The 20,437-nt window shown below is 42.1% G+C and overlaps 1 protein-coding gene across 1 annotated transcript in view; it reads right to left on the minus strand.

Annotated features, from left to right (window-relative positions):
- Nucleotides 1-408: 408 nt before the first annotated feature.
- The window catches only part of LOC138599842 (receptor-type tyrosine-protein phosphatase zeta-like), a 77,650-nt gene continuing 57,621 nt past the window's right edge, over nucleotides 409-20,437 (minus strand). Inside the window, exons 10-33 of the mRNA XM_069671597.1 lie at nucleotides 19,114-19,240; nucleotides 18,972-19,021; nucleotides 17,795-18,277; nucleotides 17,495-17,660; nucleotides 14,788-15,015; nucleotides 12,415-14,031; nucleotides 9,739-9,883; nucleotides 9,558-9,649; nucleotides 9,355-9,440; nucleotides 8,017-8,037; nucleotides 6,161-6,257; nucleotides 5,958-6,040; nucleotides 5,681-5,815; nucleotides 4,790-4,921; nucleotides 4,513-4,670; nucleotides 4,298-4,433; nucleotides 4,035-4,181; nucleotides 3,787-3,880; nucleotides 2,892-2,965; nucleotides 2,671-2,799; nucleotides 2,433-2,585; nucleotides 2,147-2,289; nucleotides 1,184-1,319; nucleotides 409-1,061 (exon numbers count right to left, since the gene is read on the minus strand). Of these exons, the coding sequence (XP_069527698.1) occupies nucleotides 918-1,061; nucleotides 1,184-1,319; nucleotides 2,147-2,289; nucleotides 2,433-2,585; nucleotides 2,671-2,799; nucleotides 2,892-2,965; nucleotides 3,787-3,880; nucleotides 4,035-4,181; nucleotides 4,298-4,433; nucleotides 4,513-4,670; nucleotides 4,790-4,921; nucleotides 5,681-5,815; nucleotides 5,958-6,040; nucleotides 6,161-6,257; nucleotides 8,017-8,037; nucleotides 9,355-9,440; nucleotides 9,558-9,649; nucleotides 9,739-9,883; nucleotides 12,415-14,031; nucleotides 14,788-15,015; nucleotides 17,495-17,660; nucleotides 17,795-18,277; nucleotides 18,972-19,021; nucleotides 19,114-19,240 (4,776 nt within the window). The 3' untranslated portion in view covers nucleotides 409-917. The remainder of the gene's footprint in view (nucleotides 1,062-1,183; nucleotides 1,320-2,146; nucleotides 2,290-2,432; nucleotides 2,586-2,670; nucleotides 2,800-2,891; nucleotides 2,966-3,786; nucleotides 3,881-4,034; nucleotides 4,182-4,297; nucleotides 4,434-4,512; nucleotides 4,671-4,789; nucleotides 4,922-5,680; nucleotides 5,816-5,957; nucleotides 6,041-6,160; nucleotides 6,258-8,016; nucleotides 8,038-9,354; nucleotides 9,441-9,557; nucleotides 9,650-9,738; nucleotides 9,884-12,414; nucleotides 14,032-14,787; nucleotides 15,016-17,494; nucleotides 17,661-17,794; nucleotides 18,278-18,971; nucleotides 19,022-19,113; nucleotides 19,241-20,437) is intronic.

Below are 20,437 nucleotides of genomic sequence, written 5' to 3' on the forward strand. Positions count from 1 at the left end.
TTTATCGCCACAGGTGCCGCCAAAGAGAACGAAACTGAGATCTTCGAGATTACGACTTTAAATAAGGCGTTTTAAAATTGTTCATCCTGTTATCGAACAGGTGGACAGAGTGTGGTCGGACCCATCAGGTCTGCGGATATAAAACTCAATAAGTAATTTATAAAAAAGGTTTTAATAATTAGTTTAACCAAATGTTCAAAGGTTTAATCTAAAAGGCAACTGGACAGGCTTCTTATTTGCTAAACTGACTTTTTTCTGATTTTGGTCCTGATTGTTTGCTGACCAGTCAAAGGAAGTTTTCACAAACTGTCAACACATTTTGTATTTCTAGACTTACAACCGATCTATAAAGCAATAGTAAAGTATTTATTCAAATAAAAAATAAAACCTGTGTTAAGGATGGTAGAAAGTGGAACCATTTCTCTTTAACGGCCGGTTGGTCATTTTATCTGACATGAGGAATGAGCTTCATGTCTGGTAGACTCAGTAGCTTAGTCTGCTGTGAATGCTAACGCTGCAAGTAAAGCTAAATAAAGACCATTACTTTTAATGACTTTTCCAAACATACATGAGTCAATCAATACGACCTCTAGTGGCAAAAACCTTTCAGGTTCAGTCACGGTATCAGTAACCAGAGTAGTTGGTGCTCCTCATATGGGGCATTATGAAAAGTTGGATTTAGTTTTTATTACATATAAAACTCAAATCTAATCTGACCCAGATTATTTTCACTGGGTAATAATGTTTAATTTGTTTATATTTTATACAGTACTTAAAAGCATCAGCGTGCTCAGTGGACACAGCTATGATCAGACATCATGGTGTTCATCCTCTCATCACGTCATCACAGCATTAAGTCTTAACTGGTGTGTGTTCTTGTATGAAGCATTTCCTGTGTGTGTAACATGTTTGTGTGTCTACATTAGGGACTCCAGACTCTCAGCGATGTTAGTCTGTCCCAGTGTTACAGATCCGTTGGTCTCTGGATTCTGCAGGGCTCTCTGGTCCTCCTGGCTGCTCACCAGACTCAGCACGGCCCGGTACAGATACTGATACTGCTCCTGTGGGGGGAAAAATACAGCTTAAACAATGACACCGTGTCTGAGTGTTTTCTTTATGTTTCTTTTATGTGATAGCAAAAAACGGAGCATTGGAAGGAAGTAGCGTGTGTTCCAGTACTTACTATATCATTAAAAACCCCAGGCCTCATCAGGTTAGTCATCCGTGCCACCTGGTAGACGTCTACTGCTCCCTCCTCCTCCAGCTGACTGGACAGGGTGGTGAGGGCACAGAACAGCCCTGATGTAGCACCTCCCAAGCTACACACACAAACACACAATACACAAACAAACAGACTTATCATTGCACAGAGAAGAGAAGAAAACCTCGTCGACAGGGACGTTTGCTCCATCCGCCCATCCCCAGAAGTCCGCAACCTGGGTATCATCCTGGTCTCTCATTCCATTCACACATCAAATCAGTCAAAAAATCTGCATTCTGTCACTTCAAAACATTTCCAGACTCCGACTATAAAACCCTGACTCTGTGGCAGAGACCCTCACATACCTTCATTACCTCCCGTCTGGACAACAGCAATGGAGTCCTGTCCGGCATACCCAGCAAATCCCTGGACAGGCTCCAGTATGTGCAGAACTGTGCTGCCAGGGTTCTGTCCCGCACCAAGCCCTGGCAACACATCACCCCCACCCTCATCCACCTTCACTGGCTCCCGGTTAGGTCCTGCATCTCCTATGAAATCCTCCTTCTCATGCCCTGGCCACACAGTACCTTTCTGACCTCCCCAGCCCCTATACCCCGTCCTGAAATCTGCGGTCCTCAGACACGGGTCTGCTCACCATTCCCCATCCCTGCATGTGGACCTTCAGCCTTCAGTGTGGCAGCCCCTACCCACTTGAACTCTCTCCCTACTGAGATCCGTAACGCAACAACCATTCAGTCATTTAAATAACTGGCCTGAACGTTCCTTTTTAACAAGATCTACAAACAACTGTTACACAGCTCACTCTGCTTTCTTTCAATGCACCTGTGTTTATTTGTTTTGGTTTGATCTACCACGTAAAGCGACCTTGACCTTAAAGTTATTATTATCATCAGTGATGATTGGTCTGATTCGTGCTGTACTCACGGATCATGTACGACTGTCGGGCTGTCTGAATGTCTGCTGTGCTCCTTGACAGCGTTGACCAGATCGAAACTGTTCCTGATGGGACTGTCTGGGTTGGGCCAGCAGGGGGCGCTGTACTGTCGCACCTCCAACACATACTCGCTCTAGACAGAGGCAGAGAAACACACAACGGAGGGAGCGGATTAATGAGACAGACAGTACAATAATCTTAAATGTATCTATATATATATAAGTGTATAGTCATTTCTATGTAAAATACAATATATATTGTGTGTGTGTGTGTTACCTGTGTGGACTCCACTTTAAAGTCCTGCAGCAAAAGTCTCTCGTCATTGGACAGACACACATGCTCCTCCCCCGAGAACGAAACAATGAAACCCTCAAAGCTCATTGGCTGCTCTTTACTGGGCCAGTAAACACAGGACTCCGCCCCTGCACCCTGAAATAACAGAAAAAATGTAAGACATGATGTATATTAACTGTCTTTTATACAGTACGAAAAAGAGTATGTGTGTGTGTTATACCTGACAGTGTGTGTCTGGCAGACGGACAACAGTGTGTGTGCTGTGCTCCCAGATCATCCTCCAGAAATCTGCCACCGTGCTGCTCAGAGGAGTCTGGCTCACGATGAACTCCTTGCTGTGGTGATGTCCCTGTGAGAACACGACATTTGTTGTTTCATTAAAGGCCACTTTTACTCTCTCTAATACGACAGTAACAAAAACACACTGTCAAACTGTCGTACCGTGACATAGGAGGCATTGATGAACCCTGTGGCGTTTGTTTCTGACGCAGTCAGACAAACTCTGGATCTTTCCACTGTACAAAGACACAAAGAAACACGTCAGCATTAGAAAACCTCTAAAGAGACCCTGCATAAAGTATGGCCCCTTTTAATTTGAATAATGTAATCCAAACATTTTGAGTTATAGAATGCATGAGAAAAGAATACATTGGTAAAGGTATAACAGAATATATGTGAACATATAATGACAAATTAATAAAATAATACATAAATATGGAAATACAAAAAAAGTTATAATTATACAAATTTTACATTTGTTATCATTTTGTAAATATCCCTTTATACATACTTAAAAAATACTTAGACCTGCCAAAAAACAGCTGATTAACACACCTGGGCAATTCAAGGGTTACCAAAAGCAATCAGGAAAAGAATATAGAAAAATAAAAGACATAAAACTAAATAAATAATGCATAAAACAAATGTAATGATTAAAAAAATACAGTTTCACAGATTAAAAAAGTATTAATTATGTGCATTAAACTACTTAACATTTACTTATTAAAAAATATATAAACATACACAGAATAGATTGAACATATAAATGTAAAAATATAATAAAATACTATAATTAATTTTATGGCACTCATATGAATCCATAAATATCAACTGTAAGGAAGTTGTCATTTTGCTGCTGGCCTTAACATAAATCCGTAAAACAGGACCCAGCTAAAAGCCTTCATACTGTCAGCTGATATTGTCTCTCAGTTGGTACATAATTAAAAAAAACAACTCACAATTCATCAAATTAGCACTAAACAATTCAAACACAGCAGGCGCATGGGGGCCTGGGCACTCAGATAAAGTTGCCCTGTTAGTAAAGCATCCTGCTCACCAGGCATCAGAGCTCTGGCTCTGTTCCTCTCAGCATTGCCGTCTCTCAGTGCTGTGCTGTAGTCTGCGTGCTTCGCCTGACGCTGACTAATCAACTGAAACACAACAAAAGAGTTGGTTACATTTGCAACATTCCTGCATGTCAATTATGTGATTAAAAAAAAGAGAGCTGGCTGAATGCCTTAACTGTGAAGGCAAAGTATTAACAGAGGTTATAAAACATGGAGGAAAAAATGCACAATGCTGTACCTTGAACTGTCTGTCCATGCGCGTCCTGCCTGTCGCCCCGGGGGTCAGGAGGTCAGACACATAAGTGTGGAGGAGGTCAGAGGTGACTGAGGTGTCTCGGCTCAAGATGGCCTCCACCAGAGCATCATGGATGAACACGTACTGCTCCTACAGGAGAGCAACAAGACTGAGTGACCCTGAAAACACCACTGTCACTGTGTTTGTGTGTGATTGTGTGTGTGTGTATGTGCTTGTGTGTGTTTGCTTTGTGTCAGTTCACTTACCTCCGTCTGAACCAGGAAGTTCCTCTGTGTCCGCACATGTTTAAGGAATCCCAGAACGTTGACAGTACCCTGATCCTGGATCTGTTGCAGCATGCTGTCTATCACTATGTAGGTCCCCGTCCTTCCTACGCCGGCACTGTGACATACATTGCATGTCAAACACAAGGCGTTTCTGACATAGTAGCACCAATGATACATGCAAACACATGTTGTACCTGCAGTGTACCAGTACAGGTCCGACCTCCTGTGTCCTCGCCCGGGAAGATGCTCTAATGAAGGACAGGACAGGCAGAGTGTATTCTGGGACGCCCATGTCGGGCCACTGGGTGTAGTGGTAATGGAGGACGGTGTGTTCAACTCTCCTCTGAGACACCTGGAGGACCAGAAAGGGTTTGTGAGCCTGTTTGAAACTTTGAATTGTCATGGTACTCAGCATTGTGTGTTAATGTATGTGTCTTTAACAGAGAGAAAGAAAGTGTGTGTGTGAAGTACCTTATTTGCGGTATCTCTGACAGTGAACGTCCGCAGTGTGTAGTAAGCGAGGGTCTTGCTGCTTTTCAGGGTCACCTGGTACGCACCGTACTCCTCCTGGTTCTCGTCCGGCCAGTACTGGTCACATTTTGTCTGCAGAGAGATGAGATGTCTGAGAGGACCTTTCCTTCAAATGTACTTGACTTGTTTAACTCATACCAAATGGCAGACAGACCTAGTTAGTGGCTTGCTGGTAAACATACAGGAGCATTGAGCGACTGAAAAGCCTGATATTTCCCCCAGGGGAGAAGGAATATTGGACTTACATTTGCCAGGCTGTCAGAATGCTGCTGTTTCATTGTGTCTGCTGGATGTGTGAACAAGTTTCTGTAACACATCCTCCTTATCCACTTTATATGGTGTTACAAATGCTGTTTACAGGTGATGCTGCTTTAAAAACTTGAAATGAATGCATTCTATGAAACTCAAACCTTCGATCTTTCCAATATCAGCTCAAATAGTTCCCACGCTTGTCTGATATAGGGTAAAAAAAATCCCTACTATCTAATATTTTGAATTTAGGTTTCTATAGTAACCAACTGAACTTTCCACCCCATTTAGAGCTCCACTTGTATCTGTTTTTTCCCTTACCTCTCCTACCAGATTGCCATCACTCGTTCCTCTTCATGTACACCGAACAATGTTTCATCTCGCAGTGTAAGATAACATTCACTTGAAGGTACACTCCAGCATATTCTTTTAGATCAAATCAAGGTAGAAGACATTAAATTAAATTTATATTTTCAGATCAAAAACTCTTCAGGCGTTTTAAGATTAGATAACTCAGGCTTGGCCTCTCAATGTCCCCGTAGTGAAGCTTGTGTTTGTGTTAGAAGCAGAGGGAACTCTTACCCGTCCTTTCTCCTTGAGGTTGGTGATCATGACAATAACTCCGACATTCTGCTGCCAGATCATCCTCCAGAAGTCTTCCCTGCCCGCTCTGAGAGGCCCCTGAGCTGCGATGTATGCCCTCGTTCGCTCATAACCCTAAAAACAACATTATTCAGATTAGAAAATGCTGGATGTAAGGTTGAAAAACAATTTGATTTGGACTCACATACGGTGGTTTGTTCTACATCGCCATGTCAGCCTGCCTTCAAACATGCAAATCTGAAAAGCACACACTTACATCTACAAAATTAGCGTTGATGTAGTCCCCACATTTCCCGTCTCTGTCCAAACTGTTGGAGAGCTTCACTCGACTGTGATCATCTGGGAGAGAGAAAGGTTCATCAGTGTCAGCACTACTGGCTGTTAAGGTAAGACATGAAGATTGAACAGATAATAGGGACAGAAGATAAATAAGATAGAAAAGATATACTGAACACATACAAGCCAGTATGTTGATGTATCGGTTCTTGCTTTTGTTGTCGGGGTGGTTGGAGCTGTCGGTAGTGATGCCCATGTCCACTGTGCACGCCTGCACCTCCTGAAAAACAAGAGAGAGAACAAACAGGCTTTGGGTTAGTCACTGAGAGGAATCTATATGAGCTAATGAGCACTGGAGCCACTGGAGTGAACATGAGATGTAGCTGTTTTTCTTCAGGACAAGCAGGCTTCTACTACCTATTTCCAACCTTTTCTCGGTCTGCAGCTGTCTGACACTACAGTGACGATAATGTCACAAAGAAACAAGACCTTATGAATGTAGTTGTGACTAAACTAATTAGGAAAATGTATTCTATAGGATAATTATTTCCTGGTATATCAGGTAAATACACACATGTGCTAAGGCAGCTTGATAAGCCATAACATTATGATCACTGATAGCTTAAGTCAATAACATTGGTTATCTTGTTGCAATGGCACCTGTCAGTGGGTGGGATGTGTTAGGCAGCAAGGGAACTTTTTGTTCCTGGAGCTGATGTGTTGGAAGCGACTTTGACAAGGGCCAAATTGTGATGCCGAGACGACTGTGTCAGAGCATCTCCAAAACAGCGTTCTGTGTGTTCAACTGTGTTCCTGGTCTGCAGAGGTCAGGACCTACCAAAAGTGGTTCAAGGAAATGAAAACTTGTGAACCGGCGACAGGGTCATGGGCGTCAAAGCTTCACTGATGCGTATGGGGAGTGATGGCTGGCCCATGTGGTCCGATCCAACAGAAGAGCTACTGAAGCTCAAATTGCTGAAAAAGTGATTGCTGGTTCTGATAGAAAGGTGTCAGAACACACTGAGCATCACAGTTTGTTGCGTATGGCTGCATAGCCGCAGAGCGGTCAGGGTGACCCATGCTGACCCTGTCCACCGACGAAAGCGCCTCTAATGGGCATGTGAGCATCAGAACTGGACCACGGAGCAATGGAAGAAGGTGGCCTGGTATGATCAATTAGTTTTCTTTTACATCATGTAGATGGCCAGGTGCGTCTTACCTGGGGAAGACATGGCACCAGGATGCACTATGGGAAGAAGGTGAGCCAACGGAGGCAGAGTGATGCTTTGGGCAATGTTCTGCCATTCATGTGGATGTTACTTTGACATGTACCATCTACCTAAACATTGTTGCAGACCAAGTACACCCTTCATGGAAATGATATTCCCTAATGGTAGAGGCCTCTGTCAGAAGGAAAATGCGCCCTGCCAAGCTGCAAACATGCTTCAGGAATGTTTTGAGGAACACGACAAGTTCAAGGTGTTGACTTGGCCTCCAAATTCCCAAGATCTCAATCCAATCGAGCATCTGTGGGATGTGCTGAACAAACAAGTCCGATCCATGGAGGCTGCACCTTGCAACTTACAGGACTAAAAGGATCTGCTGCTCACGTCTTGTTGCCAGATACCTCAGCACACCTTCAGAGGTCTGGTGGAGTCCATGCCTCAATGGGTCAGGGTGTATGGGTGGCAATAGGGGATCGACACAATATTGGGCAGGTGGTCATAATGTTATGGCTGAGTGGTGTATATGCAGGAGACTGATGCTACTGTCTGTGACTGTTTTAAAGGCTTGATTTCAGCTTCATCATGGTTTTATATGCTGACTTCTAACAGACTTTATTCAGAAGCATTGAACACCAGCAGAGAAAAACAGCCCTTCCTCAGACAAATCTCAATAACTGAAACTGTTATTTGTACAAATTTAGTCATATCTATTACTAGCAAATAAACTGTATTATTTACATTTTAATTAATAATTATATAATTATTATTAGTTACCTCTGCAGCTAGAGAGGGGTGATAATGTAGGCCTCTTACCTCATAGGATTCTTTGACAATCTAATGGAGGGTGGTGAGGATGCGGAAAGCGCGACGATGGTGGTGGAGGTGGTGAAAGGAGAGTTGGAGGGGGGGCAAGATGACAGACAGACAGATAGACAGACAGACAGACAGGGAGTCAGTGCAGGTACAGGAACATGAGGTTCAGATACACACAGAGAGGCAGAGCTAAGTGGGAAATACAATGATGTTCCCAACTTAGCTATTGACTTCAAATCATGATAGCCACTCCTTCTATTCTACACTGAGAGATATAAAAGCATCATTTTAATCGCACAAATACCTAAAAGTTCACAAGTACTCCTTTATTTTTTTACATTGCTGTAAAATGCAAAATGGAATGAGGGCAAACAATAAATTACGCTTGCAATTACATAGAAGAAGTATCCTTCTATTAATCCTGCCTGTGTGTGTTACTCAGAGGGTTCATGCTCGGAAACAGAGGTGACTAATGTCATGCAGATGTACCTATTGTTGAAACTAACAGAAAAGCTGTTTTAAAATGCATAACAACAGTAAGAGAAGTACGGAAGCCCTGAGAGACAAGGGAGAGAAAAATCATTTCTGGTGATCTATTTTTCAAGCCTGATTTAAATTGTTTTGTCTCCTAAATTAGAGATAACACTTAAAGAAGGGGTATCATGCTGTGTAAAACTTAGACATATATATATATATAATGTTACACTGTTGGATGTCCAGACTAAATGTGGTTGAAGTTTCAAATCTGTAGGTAGATATGTTGAAGTAATCCCCAGGCTTCTCAGCTCAGTCTGCAGGCTGAACGCTGGGCTTTACACAGTTTTTTCTACACGCTGCACTTTGTGACGTCACAGAGATGTGGGCTTGTAGGGGCGGGGTTTCTTAAAGGGACAGAGCTGACTGAGTTGTTTCAGGCAGAGGCTGTATGAGGGCCTGCACAGGTATCACAGAGTAAAATATGAAGCTTGCAAGTAGCATAATACGGCCCCTTTAAACAAAGGATTTTTTTCTCATTTGCCGTCAGGGCTTCCGTAGATATCTCTATTAGCCACATAAGACATTCCTAACACAGATATGAAGTCCTGAAGTCCTGTCTTCAGCTAGAGTCTGCCATGGTTAGTCTGATACTTTAACTTAAAGTTTGGCAGCATGTTGTCGATGTAAGTTACACATCATCACTGTGTTAAATGATATTCCTAAAGAATATGATGTTAAAAGAGATATGGAAGAGCATTAAGGATCTATGACAAATGAGGTACTGTCTGCTCGTACACATGACTTTACTATGAATACTGTTCACTCAACTCTGTAACTCTAGATTATGAACTCTTAACGCACCTCAAACTCCTTGGAGAAGGTGTTGGTGGTGTGCAGCTCCATGACATGCTTCACAAACTGCTTCACAGTCAGCGGCTCATGACCGTCTGCAACATAAAAGCAAATGTTTAACTTTATGCTTAGATTTACGGCTCAGGATTTTTTTCTATCAAAAGATAATAAAGTCCTTTAATTGTGTGTGTACATGTGTATGTGTTTGTTACCTGTGGCCAGCAGCAGGGGTGTAGACGGAGCTGATATGACTTTAGGTGACGCAGTGTCATCAGGGTAGAAATTAGCCGCCTGGAAACAGTTTCTGTGACATAAACAAACCACAATCTAAGTTCATGAGGACTTAATTGATTCAGACTGACCTGTGTGTTGTGTGTGTGTGTGTGTGTTTACCTCCAGTAGATGAGTATGCCCACCAGTACCAGCAGACAGAGGATGGTGAGAGTGGAGACAACAGCCAGAGGAATAACTGTCCTCTTCTCTCTCTCCACACCTCCGACCAGCCCGATCCGAGACTCATGGCTGCTGTTGCTGCCCTCTGAGAGAGAGGAGAGGCGGAGAGGTCAGGAAGTAGTTTATATTTTGAGATTTTATTATGAAGTCATAACTGCATTGAAAATATACAGTAGTATTCAATTAAAATATAATTTAATTGTATTAAATTGTATTATAGCACTTAAAAAATGTTTTACTGAAGGAAGAAAAAAAATTTGCCATACATACAAAAATATTTCAAGCTTGTTTTGATCCCAAAAACATAACAGTAATTCAGTCTGTGTCCAGTTTATGAACCATGATCAAACTGCGCCTCAAGTTCCAAAGATTTTCTCACACATTTAACTTTTATGTTTCTTGGAAACATAACAGTGAACACTGAAATACATCTTGTTTGTCCTTTGTACAAAATCACCTTTTACAGTTTATTTTACGCATTAAAATATCCAGAAATATCTAAAGATTTGCATTTATTCAGACTCATGTTTTTGGTTCTAATATTCACATCATCTTCCCTCGCCTCTTAGGTTCCTTGGGATCTTTGCTGCAGACCACCTGCTGCTGTGGACCTGCTCGACTTCAACTGCTACAACTATTAATATCAGTCTTCCCCATAATCATTATTCTGTATCAATATTATTGTCTTTTATCATTAATATGCTGTTCTTACTAATATTACAAATTTTTACTTTTATTATTGACGTTGTTGTTGTTGATTTAACAAGAACATATGTTGTTATTGTTGCTGTGTCTGTTTGTCTCTATCCTGCATCTCCCTCCATCCCACTCTTCGGCTCATCCAGTCGAGGCAGATGGCTGTACAACATGAGTCTGGTTCTGCTTGAGGTTTCTGCCTCTTAAAGGAAGTTTTTTTTGCTACTGCAGCCGAATGTTGCTAAGTGCTAGTCATGGTGGATTCATGTTTGGTCTCTCTCTCAATAAAATGAAAAATGAGTACTGTCTAGACCTGCTCTTTTTGTAAAGTGTCTTGATATAACTTTGGTTACAATTTGGCGCTATATAATCTCTATTTACAGTTTCTACATAGAAATGTAGAATCTGTAGGCAGGGACGTGGATTTTAGGGATGGCAAGTGTTCTGGTTTCCGTTTGTAGTCCAAGTAATATTGACCAATCAAGTATCAGCAGGATGCGTATGCAGGAAAAACAGTCCGTGTGGAGAGCAAAAGCAGGCGGAACGTAATGCGCTGTAATGACATCCCGGCTCCCATCAGCGCCATCTGACAACGACTTAGCTTCTTATTAATCTCTCTCTTTATATGACAGACATCTGCATGCTAACTGCTACCAATCCGTTCTAGATCTAAAATTCAACTTGAGATAAATTCCCTGACGCTGTGTAACGAAAGCCGTTCAGCATTCAGATTTCCCGACTTCCTCAAATGCATCTGATCGATCCGACCTCCGTTCAACAAACAAGCATTTTAAAAGTAGTTTTCTTCTCCTCATGAGGACAGACCTGACAAAGCTTCATTTTTACTTTTTACTAATCTGCATCATGATGTTAACAATTCAGCAAAGTAATTTATTAAAGTAAGTAATTAAACTAAATCACAAATAAGTTTCTTTTTCTGTAAACAATGCAGCACGCAGAAAAGGACATTTTGACTGGAAGTCGTTTATCGCTAACCGCTGGCTACACGCTCGACATGTTCATTGTTATCCACAGAGGCGATAGCGTCGTCAGACTATAGCCGATGGGATCCGAGATTGGATGCTATACAAATAAAATTTGATTGATCGATATTTTTTTTTTAGCTCTGTTTGAATCTCTGCAAACTTTTGAGGCAAATATGGCTTTTTAGCTGCTTCACTATGTTCTGTCAGTAACTGACTACGTCGAATTTCCTGTTTTGCAGGGTTGATGAGAGAGTGGTAAGAAAACAGTAAAGTTGTGGGCTGAAAAACCAAAGCAAGGAGCTGAAAGATGCTAAAATGTTCTATAAAGAGGGGAGCTGCAGAGTTAAGAGATAATTCTCAACCCTATGATCTGTTTCAAATTGTAAATTAAGCTCTATTAACACTATAATATTGATTATTGTAGCTTTAAGTGTTTATTTATCCACAAGAAAAAACAGAAATTATTGAATAAATGTCTTTTACTTCTGTACATAAGCTGGATAATGCAATATGTTGACATAGACACTGCTTATACTGTTCATTTGTAAATAACTCTGTTAACTGTTATAACTTTTTTGCATCAAAACTCTTATTTTTGCATTTCACTTTATTTTTGCATTCAACTTTATTCTGGCATTTATATTTAAATCCCCACAGATCCACTTCTCAGTATTTAGTCTTTATCTTTATCTCTTATTTTATTGTATAATGCACATATTTGACATTTTTTCTTACTTCTATTTTATGCCATATATCTCTCTATGCTTCCTCTGTGTCAGAGCAACTGTAACGCCTGAATTTCCCCCCGGGGATTAATAAAGTATTTCTGATTCTGATTTTAAGCCATTATGTTAATCAGGACTACAAAGACGAAACAAGGAGTGCCACCACACTTGTAGATGAGCACTTAATCTTGGCTTTGAGTAACAGTTACCTTCCAATCGCTCCTCTTTGGTCATGTTGCCATCTGTCTGTGTGAGCAGAGGGACGAGATGCCCCAACATGGGACTTGTTGCACCATCAAACAACAAACCATCCACAAATAAGACCTGCTGTAAACTCTCTGCAATTACAGCTTCTGCACTCTCCTCTTTACCATCGCCTTTGATGTGCTCCTCACTCTCCAGACCTGCATTTTTGCCACCATCCCTGTCTCCCTCTGTGTTGTCCTCCAGAGCAGTGTGACCCCCAACAACGTGAATGTCAAGACTTATGCTTTGACTCTTGTCTTCATGTCCATCACTGTTTTCTTCCCTGCTGCCTGATCGTGGGAACTCTGCTGTAAGTTTATCCTGACTGACGGACAGCTGGAGACCGTCCCTTCCCCTAGATACAAATCCTTTGTTGCTGTTTTCCCTTCCATCACCGCTGTCCCCACTTTCCTTCTCACCTACAGATTTGATACTTTTGTTATGAAAGCTGACTTTTTGTCCTTTTTCATCTTGGCCTCCACTTCCGCCACCGTCTCCAGAACCACCTTCCTTCTCTGGCTGGGACTCAATATCATTCACACTGTTGGCCTCAGTGCATGCTGCCTGTTTTACCACAATCTGTTCATCAGTTTCTGTCTCTTTCTCTCGCAGCATGTCCCAGCCTGCTGCGCTATCGAGCTGTCTGGCTCTAACATCTTTCTGACCATCAACTGTCCCCACACTTTGACTCCCTATCTCTTCCTCTTCCTCACCACTTAGCTTACGTTTAATCTGCTCCCTTTCCTTCTCTGCTGCTGCTTCACACCCTTGACTGCTACAGTTTCTGCTTCTTGTCCCACTCGTATCATCATCTGTTTCACTATCCATCTTAATTTCTTTTGAGGCACTCTTTTTCACTGTATTATCCACCATGAAGCAATCACTTGACTTTAGAATAGTAGAAGGGTCAGTCTTGACTGCGGTGACTGCATCCAATTCCTCACTGAGCGTGTTGCTATGAAAGCCAGAGCCTGATCCACTTCCCTCCGCCGACATGTCTGTGGTATATTCCTCTGAATTATAAGGAACTAACAAAGAATCAAAGAAAGATGAGACTGAAGTTTGTCTTGCTTTCGTAGCTTCCTTTTCATTGTCTGGATGTGGCAAGATGTCAAGGCCATCCTGTATCCGACTGTCAGTCTGATTATGAGAAATGTTTGGGGTATTTCCTTTAACTGTGATTGTTTTGGATTCGCTGATGGTGCTCGAGTCATAAACAGAGAGCAGAGAAAGGGAGTGCGCAGTGACGAAGCGATCCTGAGAGTTTCGAAGGTGTTCTGAATCTATCTGTAGACGGGCAGTAGGACGCTCTTCAGAGGACTTGACACGGCGGTGAAGGATAACGCCACTCCTTGATTCTTCAGGGAGGGCAGCAGAAGGACGGAAACCGCCGGTGTGTTCATCAAAAGGCTGGAGTGGTAGAGGTGTGACACTGAAAAAATCCTCATCAGGAAAGTGTTCTCCTTCTGGGACTGTTACCGCAGGATTGGCAGGGTTGGCGATCACTCCGCTAGAAGAGTTTGTAATGCCAGAGGACTGATCGATTGTCGAGTCCACAACCTTGGGCGTGGGTGTGTTTGCTGCAAGAAAAGCCAAAGTGAAAGTCTGAAAGGAAACTTTTCCAGGACACACAGCATTCAAACGTGTCCTTTCAAAACGTGTGTCTCATGGCAGGGAAGATGGAGGAAAAGGTCAAGAAAAGAAGAAGGTACATTTTCCAGGTATTGTGCACATGGAAAAGTCTTGATTTAGACGAGGTACCCACACTGTGTCGCACCAAATGCAAGAAGAGAGAGTTAGCTATTAAGGTCCTGAGATAAAACTGCATTCTGCAAGAAGCAGAGAAGAAAACAGCCACCAGAGGGCAGCATTGAGCCACAGAAAAAAATCCAGAACCCGAAAGGGAGTCGCAAAAGTAGATTCAAAGCACCAAGCTAGACTGGAATCAACTAGATTATGCAGAGCCACAAAATATGACCTCATGTGGAGCTGTAATATGCTGCAAGATTTGAGGAAGCATTTTTAATTTCTCAACCAGTTCAGAGAGTGATGCAGCCACTGAGTAACACTTTAAATATCATCAGAAGCAGCAGATTTTGCTTTCATTACCACCACCATCAGCACTATCTACATCATGCTCCTATACAACATGCCAAAGCTGAACAGCAGCAGGCTTAAAGAGGAGAAAGCCAATCATCCAGGTGTGTACCCGCCAAAATAAAACCCCATTTCTTTATTTCATTTATTTTAAAATCACTCATGTTATAGATTCAAAGCTTATATTTTTTACAGTATATGATGGAGAGGATGTTATTAGTGTAGCTGCTTCATCTTACCATTAAACATGGGCTGGGTCGTGTGCATCAGCACCTTGAGCAGAGACGAGGTGGTGAATGATTTGTACACTGACTCTGCGAGTGTGTTGCTGGCGGTCGCTGCCCTTGCCGTGATCCAGACAGAGGAGGGAGTGGAGGAAACTGAGGTGACGGTTTCTGGTGGAGGTTTGTTTATGGGGGCAGCGCTGTCTTCAGAGGACGGAGGGGAGACTGCTTCCTTCTCATTACCTGTGGGACAGAACGAACAAAGATACGATATGACGCGACACCTGTTGAGCAACAACGTGACATGTCCTAACTTGACATGAGGAGGCTTCTAGACGACTTCCTGACATGATCATGATGTGATTGTACATGAGGAGAAAACAGAGTAACATAACATGAAGGATGAGCTGGCATGCTTTTATGTGACTTAATAGAGGATGTCATGTAAAGTGATGTACGGAAGCCCTAAGCGGACATGCATCCATACATTTCATTTACTTCGACTTCCTGTGGTTATTTCCAGTTGTCGACTTATTTTTCTCACTATTGAGAGATAACAATTCTGCACTGCCACAACGTCAGATGATCATAACTCGTATTCCCAGTTGCAAAACCATAAAACAAACTGACCTCATTAGTGTGGGCAATGGCAGCATGGCATGTCCTGCTCTGTAATATCACAGTGACCAGCCTGTTGCTGTTTTCTAGATTGCCAGAAAGTAATCGCGTTATAACGAGAAAACAAACTTTGAAATGACTCGTTATCACAGGAAAACGGAGTAAATGTATGCATGTATGTCCTCTTGGGGCTTCCGTAGTGATGTAATGAAACATCCCATCAAATACGTCAATGAATACATACTTTTTTCATATGTCACGCATAAAACCATTCAAAGCCAACATCAACACTCAAATGAATTCACAAATGCCCCATCCAGGATACTGCACTTTTAAATAATACTTTTAAATACTAATATGTAAAAAAATAAAAAGAGAAGGAATAATATATTTTTTTATATTTTAAGGTTTCTATGAACAAATAAAAAATGCTTAAATTGCTGGATTGAAAAATTCTTAATAAATCAGAAGAAATACTAGTTAAAGCCCCCCTGCAAGTGTTTAACCTCTCCATGTGCTGTTCTTCATGTGCTACATAGGGACAACATAAGCAAGCAGTCATCTCCATGGCTGTGCCTGTCTGCTTTTAAACTGCAGTGTACCAAGGACAGGCTGAACAACACGTTTTCAGATTGGCAGGTTTGTGACGTCACAAATCTAAGGAGCCAATCCCGTTAATGGACGGGGTGACGCTATGCATATCATTATGTGTAACCTATGGCAACCACTTCGGCGATGCGCGAGCCAGCTGTATCCGTCATCGTGATTTTTGCAAACTCACTACTGACTACTAACATTGACATTACTACTAATTACTACATTTCAAGCTAGCTAAGTTTCAACAAGTTACTGCTAAACACCGGCAGAGACATGTTTTGTTTTCGTGACAGAGGGGGCGTTTGGAACTTTGCATAGTGGGCGGGACTATGCTGATTCTGGAATTTTTCATGAGGGAGAAGGAGGAGATGCCTTGGGAGGATTTTTACAAGGTAATTAAACAGAAAAAACATATCAGACACAATCTATTATTTCAGGCAGAGCATTTTATATGTCTAATAAAAAAATAAATAATAAAATAGTAGTGTAACAATTCGCAGTTGATCCGTGATCCCTACAGATCACCTCTGACGCAGGTGACCCGCAGACCACATCAGTGACGTTACTCTGATGTACAGTTATTAGAGGTGTGGTGATGTAGCGAGACGTGGAAGTTGACGATCATGCATCGATGCAGTGACAGAACTTAATTAGCAGCTGCTACAGCGCTAGCTTCACCGCAGCTTCACATAGCGCTGCAAATGGGAGCATATCAGACCATGGAGATCCGCTCTATAACTGTAAAACACCCCAGGCATGTTTTAATATTTCTACGCGAGACGTACGTGTTTCACTGCACAGTGGCTGCTGTGTATCAAACAGGGCTTCCACGTTTCTACTTTCACCTTCTACCCGTGCTGGCGTTTATTTTGAAAGTACCAGCTGCTGGATGCTTGTGATAACATCCGGTGGCTTAATGTTAGTAACTGATGTATTTGTTAACCCACGGGTAATACACAAACACAGTTGAAGACCTAATCCCAAAATGAAATCTCACAGATTGTTGTTTTGATGTGACTCACACAACACTCGCTGCACATACCTGTTTTATTATGCTGCCTTTATGAAGCACTTGGTTATTATTATAATCATTATATACTGACTGTATAAAAAGCACTTAAATATATTTTGGAGTTCAAATCCACCAGAAAATTGAGGATTCGAAAAATGATCCGATCCGTGACTCAAAACCCTGAAGCGATCCGAACCATGAGTTTTGTGATCCGTTACACCCCTAGTCTTAAAACATGACTGGGGCTGGTCTTTAAATAATCCATGTTGCTTTTATCTTTTCTGGGCTTTCGAGACAAAACTTTAAAACACATAAGAAGTGAACAGCCATTTGACTGCCATTTGATTTAATGATTTCACAGTAGGCATCAGTGGCAATATTTTCTGCTGGTAGATATTTAAATATTTATAAGCTTAAATTCCTCCCTTGCACTGCATGCAGTAGCAGTTCCCGCCAGAGGCGTTTTTGATGAATAAGAGTGCAAAGCAATCTGACCTGGCAACACAGCAGAGGTGGTGGTTTCTAGTGGAGAGCTGTTGTCTGTGTCTTCATAGAAGACGTCTGTGACTTGGATGTCCTCCACAGGAGGGGTGAAGAGGTCCGACTGGGGAGAGGGGAGGCCGCTCGCACCACCTTGTTCTGGTGGATCCTGATCTGTTGACTGCAAGTAGAAGAGGCAGTGCGTAAAAACACAGTGACAATAAGGAAACTACAAGAACATACGACAAAAAAACACAACAAGCAAGTTTGTATTTGTTTCAAAAATCAAGGAGGACGAAATAAAAATAAAACTACCTGATTTTGCGACTCTGACAACGAGGCCTCTTCAGTGATTTGTCGGCGGATCGCTGGTAGTGTTGTTGTCCGTGCGACAGGAAACAGGAAGCCTGGCTGCTCAGTTACCTCAGTTACCCATATTGCACTGTTTCCATCAAACCCTGAATTAGTGAACGGCCGCTGTGTCGTGATCATCTGATCCTCATCAATCCAGTTCTGATCCACATCCTCAGGTTTGGACTTCTTTGGGCCCAGTTTCTTTTTCACATTCTGTTTGGGTCGAGTTTTCTGCAGGACGGCAGACTCGGAAGGAGTCTTCGGGGTCGCACGGGTGGCAACGTGGACCGGGAGGTTCGGGTTCTCTTTGGTTTTGTCAACGGGCTGGTTCTGGTAAACTTTGGTCTGCTCCAGGGGGATCTCCTCTACGGGGCTGTTGTCCTCTGGAGACAGATTCAGCCGGTTCTCGCTTTCTGGCTTCTCCCATCTGCCTTTTGAAGACACCTAGCAGAAAGACATAAGCACTACTGTGTGAAGCTGTGTCACAATACGTTTGCTTATACACTGTATAGGATTAGAGAAGACAGGCCTTGAAGTAGGAACAAAACATGAGGATTTATGTGCTATCAACAGATATTCCTTTAAGGTGTAAATACGCAGTAAACATTCAGACTGAAAAATATTAAACATAATTCTAGTTTCAATGTTTCAGTTACTCAGAGGCAGTGAGAAATCTCAGTCCCAATTAATAATAATATCTAGCAGTGATAAAAGCTTATATTGCCTAAATTAAAGATATTTCTTAAAGATTCCACTTTTTGCAGTGCATCAAAGACACAGTGGTGGTGCATCTTGTTTACTTCCTCAATATTCAAATTAGCTGATAATAAAACATTAGTAATCTCCATTAATGCAGAGTGGAACAGCACAGGCTGTACTTGTTCTCTCAGGGAGGGAAACATGGTATCGTTACGGTCTTCTTTAATCTCTCCTAAACATGCTGCAAGGTCCCTTATTGCCTTTTGTTCTGCTCTCGAAACACTTAGTGACAACACTCCACTGACATAATTACAATAATCTGCATACTAATTATGTTCACTGATATGACAGAGTACATGCAAGATAAGCACTGCAAAATAATGAAGGCCACCAAGCAGAGTGGTGTCAGGTGAAACAACAGGTAATCAGACTCTCCTACCTCCTTGTTGCCTCCGAAATCTTTGAAAGGGTCCGGATCTGAATCACTTTCTGCAGAAAGAGGAAAGAAATTTAGAATTACTTACAAGTTTAGCTGTAAAAGTATAAACTTTTACATTGTAGGAGTGTGTGTATGATGGTACCAGGGTCTTCCAACGGCATGTCCACTATGATCTGGTCGCTCCATCGTCCTCTGAGTCCGTTGGTGCAAATAGCAACCACCTGAACCACATAGCTGCTGTTGGCCAGCAGGCTGGGGATGATGGCACCCTGAAAAGTCATACAGGTGGGTTTATATAAAGGGTTCCCAACCAAAGACCAAGTAGCAGGCTTAAAGAGTAGACCAAGTAGTAGTGGCCATATATTGAGAATTTGGTGGATAAGCATCCGCCCTATTGGCTTGTCAATCACAGGTAGCCACTTCCTAAAGCATACCCTGATTTATCGTCTACCGTACTCTTTATCAGACCTTAAAGTGATCCCAATCTCGAAGATCTCAGTGTTGTTCTCTTTGGCGGCACCTATAGCGATAAACGGTAATTGCAGGCACACTTCCCAGATAGTGTCGCGTGTGTGACGTTCACGGTTGGCTCCGGTTGTAACTCCTGATTTTCCTCGCTGACGGTCGCTTTCCTTTTTAGACTGTTTGCTTCATCTGAGCGTCGAATTTGTTTCTTTTTCTTTGGATTTTCACTTCTTGTTGAAGTTGTATCTGTAGTCATCCATCTTTTCTTTGTTTGTTCAGCCATAGTAGATTACTGTTTACTCGCAACACTTGCAGAGAGCGGAAAAGCAGCCGCTTAGCTCCGCCTACACTCTCTGGCAGACCAACCACTGCAGGCTGATGGAAAACGCGTCACTAACTGGGCGCCGCTTGTGATTTTTTTTCCGCAAAAGCCGCCAAAGACACCCAGTCTGTAACACTGCAAATGCAAAGGCTTTCATCAGTTGACCATAGGCTCAATCACCATTGGGTTACCTCATTTGGCAATAGATAGTTACTTAACAGACACTTATTTAAATGAAAATCTTTGAGATTTTCACTTGAATTTACAAAATAATTCTCATGCTGTATTGAACAAGACTTAAATTTTATGATGGAGACCATAAACACATTATGAAAATGTTTACTGAGGCAATAAAAAATTGATTTTGTCATCTTCTTTTTGACCCACTGGAGTCTCCCCCTGCTGGTCGTTAGAAAGAATGCAGGTTTAAGGCACTTCAGAATTAGCTTTAGTTTTATAACCAAGAGGAAAAGTCCAGTTCTTATGTACCGTCTAGTTCCCAACACAGCCACAATCCTGTCAGCTGAGCTCATGTACCCATTCATCAACAGCACCCCTTATGCTGCAAATTATTTAACCATATTAATTATATAAAAGAGGATCTCGTTGCGAGCTAACCACCAGGGGTACAACTACGAGTGATTGCCAGGTCACTCATGAAAGGTGGAATTTAATCTCA

Source organism: Semicossyphus pulcher, unplaced genomic scaffold (genome assembly GCF_022749685.1).
Source record: "Semicossyphus pulcher isolate SPU_LCO1_2020_fin unplaced genomic scaffold, fSemPul1.0.p SCAF_20, whole genome shotgun sequence".
NCBI classification, from domain to species: Eukaryota; Metazoa; Chordata; class Actinopteri; order Labriformes; family Labridae; genus Semicossyphus; species Semicossyphus pulcher.